The 11,498-nt window shown below is 36.9% G+C and overlaps 1 protein-coding gene across 11 annotated transcripts in view; it reads left to right on the top strand.

Moving 5' to 3' along the window:
• LOC121298326 (potassium voltage-gated channel subfamily KQT member 2-like) overlaps positions 1 to 11,498 on the top strand; it is a 47,978-nt gene continuing 36,480 nt past the window's right edge. For all 11 annotated transcript variants that reach the window (XM_041225392.1, XM_041225390.1, XM_041225396.1 and 8 more), the window contains exon 1: positions 1 to 441. In XM_041225392.1, coding sequence (XP_041081326.1) covers positions 146 to 441 — 296 coding nt within the window. In that variant the 5' untranslated portion in view covers positions 1 to 145. The remainder of the gene's footprint in view (positions 442 to 11,498) is intronic.

Raw genomic sequence — 11,498 nt, 5'->3', positions numbered from 1 at the left:
ATTGGTTTCAGAAAGCAGCTGAGAGACTGCGCTCTACAGCGACAAAGGAGCTTCACTCTCCATACACGCCCATTCTGAAATGCTCGTACCCGGTGAAGGTTTGTAATCATCTCCAAATCTTTCCCCATGACGGTAGACTTTCAACATGGTGCAAAAATCCGGCAATGGTGGAGTGTACCCGGATCCTGCTGGGGAGAAGAAACTGAAAGTCGGCTTTGTAGGGTTAGACTCGGCGGCTCCCGACTCTAGCAGGGATGGGGCATTGCTCATTGCTGGTTCAGAAGCTACCAAGCGGGGCAGCATCTTAAGCAAACCCCGATCCAGCGTCACTGGTTCAAGAAAACCACCCAAGAGAAATGCTTTTTATCGAAGATTGCAGAATTTCCTCTACAACGCATTGGAAAGACCAAGAGGCTGGGCTTTCATCTATCATGCATACGTGTAAGTAATGACAGGTTTTCTTTCCCCAAATGGCATGGCATGAAAATATTGTATGACAGCATAGCCGGTAAAACGAATAGCCATATATGTTTGGTTACATAGATGGACGTCTGTCAACTTCATTTGCGTTCTTGTTATACAAGTATGTTCAAATATAAAAACAAATGATTCATACAATCTTTATATATTTTAATAAAATAATTGGTAAATATGGCAGGCTATTGTATAAAAGGGAATTATAGATTGAGTAAGCGAGAGCATTACGAATTTATGAGTTGCATTCAGCGATGGAAATCATGTTTTCCCCCTTCATCAGTTAACAGAAGATATATATTATTATATGTGATTTATTATAAAGCCTTTTGGAAAAAAAAAAAAAAAAAAAAAAAAAAAAAAACACAATCGAACCATTATACATTTACCACGAGTATTGCTTTGTAAGAGTATTGTTCAAGTCTTATGATTTCAGTTATTTTTACTAACGCTGCATATGCAGATTATTTTGCTGGTGTGCTTGACTTCTTTGAAACATTACGTCCCTTCAGCCACAAATATTTTCTGGTTGTTGTTTAAGGTGCTAGTGAGTGGATCTAATACTTGAACAGCGTTCATTCTGAAATGCTTTTGTGCAGGTATGTCTGAAAACCAACAAACGAATGGAACGGTGAATGCGTTCTTCCTGTTTACTGTTATTTGATGTGTGACAGTCCTTACTGTATGGGTGTCTCTGTTTTATTAACACATGCAGCCTGTGCACAACAATAACTACTGCTGTTTACGTCAAGATGAATAATTTACAGTCAATTTGAGACATTTAAACCGAACTAACAAAGCCTTTGATTCCAATGTGTCTGGCTCTTTTCTCGCGAGGTAGTAGTGTTGGACAGCTCCTACAACAGCTGCTGGATTTAAACGCGGTGCACAGTAGTTTTTTTCAGATCGAAGAGTCTGTAGACTAATTCAGAATAGAGTTATTTATGGATCCTGGTGTGAACAAAATTGCGCCATGAGTGAAGACCTTTGAAATTTTCTGTCTGTGGTATGACGCTTAACAGACAGTAGTCTGGAATTCTGGGCCATTGGAGAACATTGTTTTTTAAATACGTTTTACTATAATGAATGACTATTTCTGCCTTTACTGTGGCACGCATACCTTAAAATGTATTTGTAGACACTGTTGTATACCATACATTCAGACCTCATTAAGGTCCATCCATTGGTAATAATGAATCTGTAATCACCTAAAGGTACAGTTGCCTAGTGAATTTCAGAATGTAAGGTCCATTAACAAACTCAACGCTCTGCCTAAAGTCATCATTATACATCAACTACCACCTTGCTCCAACAACGAACCCTGAAAATCACCCTCTTTATCAGCTCTTTCAAAATCCGTATTGCTGTATTAATAAAAAAGCCTTCTGCCTGCTATTGATTCATGACATGATTTACCTCAGGAAACATGAAGTACTTTGCTGTAACCAACTTCTTCATTCTACCTTCACTCAATTAAACCACAACACAGCGTTTGCATCAGTCTTTATTGTGACCTTTTGCTGTATCCCAGTGAAGTCTAAACAAAACCCCTTTCTACCTTACAATACATTACAATACAAATGTATTTTTAGATAGTGGCCTTCATGCCATGGTACCCCAGAGCACTGTACAAAGTTCAAAACAAAACAAGATAGGTTGAAACATTGGATTCTTTTAAATCAAAATTGAAAACATACTTTGCATATATATACACACACACACACACACACACACACACACACACACATACACACACACACACACACACACACACACACACTGCCGGTCAAAAGAAAGTTTTAGAACACCCCATTTTTTCAGTTTTTATTGAAATTTAAGCAGTTCAAGTCCAGTGAATAACCTGAAATGGTACAAAGGTAAGCAGTAAACTGCCAGAGGTTAAAAAAAAAAGTTTAGGTTACCAAAAACTGAAAAACAATATACATTTCAGAGTTATACAAAAAGGCCTTTTTCAGGGAACAAGTAATGGGTTAACAACTTACAGCTGTTCTGCAGCAATCGAAGTAAATTAAGCCTTGAATGTTGATGCTAACAATTCCTACAGGTGTCCCAACTTTTGTTGATTACTTACAAACCCTCTGTCTGTATAAAAGCATTGTTGGAACAGACTGTTCAGAACAAAAAGGCAGTTAACAAAAGAAGACAGACAGACCATTATAACCCTTAAAAGTGTAGGTCTTTGCTTTAGAGAAATTGCAAAGAAAGCCAAGGTGTCAGTGAGTATAGTTTCCTACAACATCAAAAGGCACTTGAAAACTGGAGGAAACTCTGACAGGAAGAGGTCTGACAGACCCAAAGCCACAACAGAATCAGAAAGCAAGTTTCTGAGAGTCAACAGTTTGCGTGATAGGTGACTCACAGGACAACAGCTTCAAGCACAGCTTAACACTGGTCGAAGTAAGCAAGTCTCAGTTTCAACTGTGAAGAGAAGACTTCGAGCTGCAGGTTTGACAGGTCGAGTGGCAGTAAGAAAGTCATTGCTAAGATGGCAAAATAAGAAAAAGAGGCTTGCCTGGGCCATGAAACACCACCAGTGGACTACTGAAGACTGGAAGTAGGTCTTATGGAAGTTTGAAATCTTCGGTTCATCACGCAGGGTTTTTGTACGCCGTCGAGTAGGCCAAAGGATGGTTCCTCGGTGTGTGACACCAACTGTTAAACATGAAGGAGGAAGCGTGATGGTTTGGGGCTCTTTTGCTGGATCCAGAGTCAGCGACTTGCACAGAGTGAGTGGCACCCTGAACCAAAAGGGCTACCACAGCATTTTGCAGCACCATGCAATATCCTCTGGTATAAGTCTAGTTGGTCAGGGGTTCATCCTACAGCAAGATAATGACCCAAAACATACCTCCAGGCTATGTCAGAACTACCTTAGCAGAAAAGAACAAGAAGGTAGGCTTCAAATCATGGAATGGCCAGCACAGCCAATAAGGGTTTAGTAGCTCTTGGAGATAGGATGACTGTGATCCATGAAACACATTTTTAATTTATGACAGCAACGTTCTTCTTTAAAACACCAAAACAATTGCACTTATGTTTCAAATCTACTTGTTTCCAACAATAATTGACACACAAGAGATTGTAAGTTGTAAGCCTGCTTTCCAGGTCATGATCTCTAATCTTTTAGCTAGCTGTCACCTCCTTGGAAGATTATTTCTGAACCGTTCAACACGGGGAACGCATCTTTATCTAGGAAATGCTGCTGCCTCAAGGTGAAGTAGCCCTTGAACAAGGCAGATGGATTGAACCATGCCCTCTACTGTAGAAGTGCTTTGCTGGCTGACAGATAACTCCATTCTTCAGAGACAGAGAAAAGACACCATAAAGCAATGTACTGGGAGAATGTAACAATGTAAATGTTCCCCATTGCCTGAACTGTGCTGTTATACAGCAATGTATTTATAATGAGTTAATACATTGGGTGTATTGTGTTTCTTGTGTAAAAGACAACAGAATGGTGACAAAGACATATGATTTGAAAGGGATGAGGAAGGCTGTTCAGTTCCAGCATTTCTCCAGACAAGCTCAGATAACGACAGATTTAAAAACAACCAAAACTCAACACTGGAGAGGCACGCAGAACGATTGCAAACACAGCCCAATAGAAAGAGCAATTCCATTTGTTTTTTTAAGCTATTTACTCTTTAAGCAAGTACTGCTGTGCCAGACTAGACTGTCTTATAATGAATTAGAACGAGATGACATTGTGCCTGTATGTAGCATGATTATAAGAAAAAAACACCTATTCAATACAAAGACTTTGTAAATTGACTTTTAAAAATATGAACAATGGACAACCTTAATCAAAAGTACAAGATCATCCATCACAATTTGTTTTAATAAATTTTGAATCGACTTTTAATATGTTCTATGGAGACACACAACATAACTGATCAGAAATTCTAGTGAATTCTGACTTTACTTATACCCCAATTAAAGACCACCTTCATGCATCAGAGCCCAGTTAACCACTAATGACCACAAGCATAATTAAACAACCTGCAACAATGGTTCTTAATTAGAAACAGGAGAGGCCCTGCAGCTGAACCCCAGTTATTCTCAAGGGGTCTTCTTTCTGGAAACTCGGGGTGATTTCTTTCCCCTAGCTAAGATGCCCTAACTGCTTATAACTACATGTGCCTTTCAATTGTTTATGCATGAAATTCTATTTTTTAAAGTATAATGTCATGATATCGTTATAAAGCTTGATGATGAAGAATTCCTGTATTCCGTTTGTGTTTTAGTTTAAGTTTCAGCGGCAGGTACACACTCTGACACTTTGTGACCCTAACATTTGGTTCAAGTAATGTCATAATCAAGCGCTATTGTGCTTAGTCAAGCAAACCAAAATATGGAAACAAAGATATTTTTCTTCGATGTTTGTTGTCCATGTGGGCTCTGCACTAAATGTACAATGTGCATAATGTTTGTTTTTTTTAAGAGGTTGTGCTTTGGATTGAGATGCTCTTGCTCCGGAGCTGTAAGGGGAATGCGGCACTACACTTTGATTGACAATATCGCAGAATCTAAGCAGAGCTAGTTTTAATATTACTTAGATGTCAGAGTGCAATTTTCAATTTGCATTTGTGAGGTTTAAACTGAATAAGCTGTCCAGATGTCATTCAAATGTTGCTTATTTAAAAGGCATAATTTGAAAGTAGAAACCCTGGGGAAATTTATTTCTTTGCTGGGATGGGAATCGGGGAAAGAGAGCACTTTAAGAAATGAAGAAGGGTAAACCTGATTTGCTGACCCATACAAAGTTAGCAATCAATATGCTTCCTTTTGCACTGAATACACAGCACATGCCCAGTTATATCCATGAGGGGGGTTTTCTTGCAGTGTGTGCTAAAATCTAATTCTATTGATTTGCCCATTCTTTAGTGCTTTACCTACAGAACATTACACTAGAACTGCTTCTACTGCTGCTGCTGTTCTGAGAGGGTAGCTTCTGACGAGGGAGCTGCTACATATCACAAAAAAGGGATAAAGTAGTTCCATGCTCACACATATTTGTAAGCATGTATATTAACTGCAGTAAACTGTACACTTCCAGACTTATTCAAAAACAACACTTGGAAATACACTACAGTATTAGCGATCCATTAAGTGTGTCATGTTAATGGCTTTCCTTTTGACCCTGATATATATATATATATATATATATATATATATATATATATATATATATATATATATATGTGTGTGTGTGTATATATATGTGTATGTCTATATATTATATATATATATATATTATATATATATATAATATATTATATATATATATATAAATATATATATATATATATATATATATATATATCTGTCGATTGTTTGGTGGCAGATTAAAATGGTTTCATATTAAGATTATATATGCTGTTTATTTATTCTTATTTAACTATATATCATTAAAAGATGTTAAGTATAGAGCCCTGTAAGCTAGAAGCAAACCACTTGACTGTCCAGCCGCTCTGACCTGTCGTGGGTGGATATCAGCTTGTATAGAACAGCACCCAATTCACTAAGATGTATAACGGACTCCAAGCCATCTAATATCCTATGTGCTACAGAATATAACTGTTAACTCAGATGCATGCAATGTTTCCGTGGGGTGTAGGTCAGCAGATAGCTTGCTTAATGAAGCTGAAAAATAATGCCTTTACTTGTGTTTTTAATTTCTGTAGTCATCCAGAGATACACTATTTTTAAATCAGGGGATAAAAAAAAAGGTTAAATGCAATTATTTTGTGACAATGTCCTTGGGATGGCTGACTTGTGGTAATGAAGGAAATTGTATCTCCTCAGAAATGGGTCTGGGTCTGCTGGTAGTGGAGACAAGGTATCTTTATAACAGGATTTCTGGTTTAATTCCTGATCATTACCATTTAATATAGAAATACAAGCAGCTTGTACTATAGCAATTACTGACCAGTTTAGACCATTTATATGAAAAGTGCTTAGTCTTCTTTATAATAAGTAACTCTTTGTGCAGCCTGTTTCGTCGTTGTTTAGTATAATATATTGTTTAATATAACAGGTGGATTTTTCTCTTACACAATAATAATAATTATGACCTTCTGTATAGATGTATGTCACATCATGTGTAGGGTCTCTTTTCATTATAAGAGATGTAATTTCATACAGTTTGGGTAAGAGGACTATGAAGTGAAGCTGAGCAGCTCTGTCTGCTCACACTGTGCAAAATTAATTTTGTTATAATAAGAGAGGCTACACACAACATAGCAAGTTATTATAAATTACAAAAATGAAGATTGCACTCAGGAAGTAGTATTAAACATAAGCAGTGTTAATTGTAGTTATACTGTATTGCTATGCTGTATTTTGTCTGAAATGAATCTCACACACACACACACATACTTACCTCTCGACTGCAGAGCTTGATCTTTAATTGAAACAAAAGGTAAGATGTTTGTCTTTGAACCGGATCATTTGTAGTTCATGTCCAGTCATTGCCTTTCCATTCAATTCAATGGTATAATACTATATGCCAATTCATTACAACAGGATGTACTGGAATTTTTGACAAATCCTTAGCGATCATTTGTTGATTTCTAATACGTGATTTATAAATATAAAAAAAAACAAAAAAACAATTAATGTATTATATATTGTTTACCTATCATTTGGCTTATCTAAATATTTAGGCTTAGTATTTAGATTATTATAACGGTAATGAGACACATACAGTACATATAATATACATTTAAAGGTTCTGGTATGTGGTCACAGTGTGAAATGCTAGCATCCACAATAATAACAATTATTCATTAAAAGAAAAAGCAATTAAACTAATTTGATTTGTAGCAAAGCTATTGCAACTTGACTTAGCTTCTCAAGGGAAGCAACATAAGACAACAGGCCAACATACTGTATTTGATCTTGGCATAGACTTTCACCATTGGGGAAGATGGAAAAAGAAATACAAGCTAATCAATATCCTTTGTAGATATCCTTAGTCAGCATTGTAAAAGACACATGGCAGGGTTAGGATAGTTACTAAAGGGCATATAGACGTCTGAAATCCTACCCCCAAACTAGACCGAATGATTCAGAGGTATACTTGCCATTCCCAAAGGGATCTGCTCTGTCATATAAGACTCAGCCATGCAAGACTGAGATGCTGATTGAATATGTACTGAATTACTACGAGGGGAAAGCCATTTATAAAATGGTATTAGCACAGTACCTGGGGGTCCAAATACTGCTTCTGATAAAATCATTCAAATAGCCCCCACCCCAATGGATTTCTGTATGTTTACAGACAGAAATACACTAAAGAGAGGGGTTTTATTTTCTGTATGATTTTCCTAACCTTGAAGCATTTGTATTGTCCAAGTGGTGACTGTATATTACCAGTACATTGATGACACCCAATGGGAATAATATACTGCAGTGTTCTACACAACTTCTAAACAAATTCAAATTCTGCAGCTTTGGCACAGATGTACACTATCTGTGATTCTCCAGTTAACTGTTGTTTTCAAAAGATGGATGAGACTGCTAGAATTTGTTGTGATTACATATTTTTCCCAGATAATTACATTTCTTTACCTATAGAGGCACTTATAATTGTACAAAACTGCTTTCGATAAACACAATGACAGAGTTTTTTCTTTGTTTAACTTTTGAATGTATTCCTGTCAGTTCTTTGTATTCTTGAAGACGGTTGTTTTTAGCCAGTGGGTTAGACACAGTAGAATAGTGAGAAACGACCAATCAGCTTGCACGTTAGTACAACCCTAAGGAGATGCGTCATCTTAACTATTCATCTTAAAGCTGCACAGAGTTGCCTGCTATCACCAACGTGCAGCATCACTGTTGAAATTGATAAGCATACTGTAGTATAAGCTGATCATGGTGGTTCATTGATTCAAGCACTGGATTACTTATGGCCAAACTTATATATTAAATGTATATTAGATTTCTGTGCAGGATGGTGGCTGCCGATGACAATAGAATGCAATATAGATATAGATATAAATATAGAATATAGGATGTATAGCTAGACTCAATAAAGAAATATAGACAGCATATAGGCTGCAGTCCAGTAAACTCTTGGTTTTATACCAATATTTCTTACTTTTCAGGTAGTATTCAATTTTTAAGTGATTAAGAGGAAACGCTGTGTGTGCGTGCCCACGTCACTAAAAACAACCAGTAGACCTAATGCCTGAATTAATAATGAATTTGATTCAGGCTTTCTGCTGCACTGTGCTGACTTAGCTAGAGCAGGAAAGCAGATGATTAACCCTTTAAATACCAAGGTGTGTTCACCACCGTGATTGAAAACCATATTGAGCTACAATATAACTGTGTGGTTCATCAAAGTCTGTGTTCTTATCAAGTAGAAATTAAATACATGTGGACTGTGAATTAATTGAGTTAATAGGGTTGTGAGATACAGCAACTTTTAATATATATTTATATCACAATCGTAAACACAAAGGGCACACATCACCTTCAGTTTCATTGCTTTAAGCATTCTTTGCTTGATGTGTGCAGAGATTTCAAAATACTTGCAAAAACAAGTGTGATGGTCACAAATGGTCGTGACTGTTTCTTTCGGTAGATGTATAAACTGTATAAATACAACTCTTCCAGAAGGGCTCTTCAGATTGGCTTTTAGCTTGGAAGAGCCCAAGACGTGTTGAACTTAATGCATCCTCAGTTTCCATAGTGCTGTCATTTTCACCCACCAGACCTACAATCCCTCTGAACATTAATTTAGTGACTCTCTCCGCATAACCTCTAATAGAAGTGGTAATGCTGTGCTTGAAGAGGCAGAGGGGTCCATGGTTTAACTGGAGCAATGTAAGCATGGCTGGGTTTTCAGTTTGTAACATAGGGAAGCAAGTGAGCAAAGGGAAACGCGGTTTTCTTAAGAGAGATTCTTATTGATCGTGATTGGTGCGTTGTAGCTTAAATGCTCCGGGTTGCTTACAATAATTATAATAATTCCACGCCACGCAACAGATAATTCTATTCGAGGGTTTAAATGCCTTTGATGAAACCTTACACATAATATAATTATATATATATATATATATATATATATATATATATATATATATATATATATATATATATATATATATATATATATATATATATATTTTATTATAATATTACCCGCTTAGAAATCATGTATTTTGGGAGTACGCCTTAGAAATCATGTTGTTTTGGGGAAAAAAATGACCCATTTGGAGACTAAATATACCGCATACCTTTGAATTAATTGGAATATGGTTTGTTAATGTATTTGTTTTACAATCTACATTTATTTCTTTAAAAAATTTTAAATGTGTGATTTTTGAAACTGCCATTTCTTAACTGTACAGTTGGATAAATATAATACCTAGACTAAAAATATCTGCTGTTAACGCAAAACATTATAAGAAATGCTGTGACCTATTTTAAAAATCTTGAAATGTTTTAAGATACCAAGTTGCTGCTAGAGCCATAGGTCACACTCCTCTGCACGTGAGTCCCCCAGGTATCGCATTAGCTCTACACTGTTGCCGCTGTTACTGAGAGATGTGTGTAGCCTCCTCGCCCCTGTCATTCAGATCCAAACCTACAGTTTTCTTGAGGGGCAGTAGACGTTTTTTTTGGATGTGCTGGAAGCAGGATATTAGAGAGGTTATAAGCTCCTTGTTTTAATACATGCTTTGAAGAAAGTTGTGTGATGGAAACGTCACCTGAGTTTGTTAAAGAATACAAAGTAGAATCTGCTTGTAGTGTTCTTTCGCCCCTCCCGGTCTCACCCCTGGAAACAGAACATCTGGATCCATCGTTTCTCCTAGTCGGTCTTCCTAGTGGGTATATTGACGAGAGCTGTGGAATTGACGTTGACAAAAGGTTGCCCTTGCACACGGCCCTGTTCTCTTCCTGACCTTGAAGGTGGAGAGTGAGTGTCTAACCTGCACTAGCTGCAATCAACCTCTGGACTTAACCTCCCACAATCTGGTGCCTTTGGAAGGGGCTCTTTTAAAAAGGAAGTAGCATGAAATGTAATTTTCATTGAAACTGTTGTCTGGTGTTTACAATCTTTCAGCGTGGCTCTGGGTTCTGTTGCTCAGATGTTGAGTTATTGTCATTTTTCTTTAAATCTGCCTTATCCAAGTTTGCGTGGAATGCGCCTAGAGTTCATGTCTCATGCTGTATGTGGAGTCTGTTCTGTCACTTGAGATTGTCTAGACAAGCTCACATCATATCTGTGCTTCGGCACTGTAAGTACACTGGATGAATGTGGTGATGGTTATGGGAATTACCGTTTTGACCTGCTTTCAAATAAAAAAAGCAAACATCAATATGAAATTTGACTGATCTTCAACACTCAGAATAATCGATGATGCTTTTGTCTGTGAATCTTTTTTTTTACCTGGAAAACATCACAACAGTATTTTAAGAACGTGTGATGCTGTAAACTACACTTTTGTAGATACCTGTGAATGTTTCCAGCTTCCTGCCTTAGCACATACTCCCAATCTGTTATGAATATTAAACAGATGTGATGACTGTGACTGCAGCCCAGTGAGTACAGTAGCTAGTGATTTAACCCAGATTCTGAATACATAATACAGCTTATAAATAACACGCAGCATTTGCCCAGACAATTTGTACAGTACTTTTCAGCTATGAGAACACCCCTCGGGGATCAAGTGAGGTGTTGTTATAGCCAAAGTGTTCTCTAAGAAGGAGTTAGCCACCAAACACAATATGAATCAATAAATAAATAAATACATATGTATTACTTGTCATAATAATAAAGTAACAGACAAACTAACATGAATAAAACTAAAGCAAAACAACATGATCTAAAAGCTTAAATCGCTATGTACTGACGGGTGTGTTTCAGGCTGTTGCAATGGCAGAGGCAAAAATAATGACTGTTACTTAGGGTTAATTTAATGTTAATAAACTAACTGTCAAACTAAGTTAACACAGCACCCCTACACTTGTTACAAAATGCAGCAGCAATA

The sequence above is a fragment of the Polyodon spathula genome, chromosome 23, assembly GCF_017654505.1.
Source record: "Polyodon spathula isolate WHYD16114869_AA chromosome 23, ASM1765450v1, whole genome shotgun sequence".
In the NCBI taxonomy this organism is placed as follows: domain Eukaryota; kingdom Metazoa; phylum Chordata; class Actinopteri; order Acipenseriformes; family Polyodontidae; genus Polyodon; species Polyodon spathula.
The sequence above is the reverse complement of the archived record's forward strand: the minus strand, read 5'-3'. Positions and strand labels throughout refer to the sequence as shown.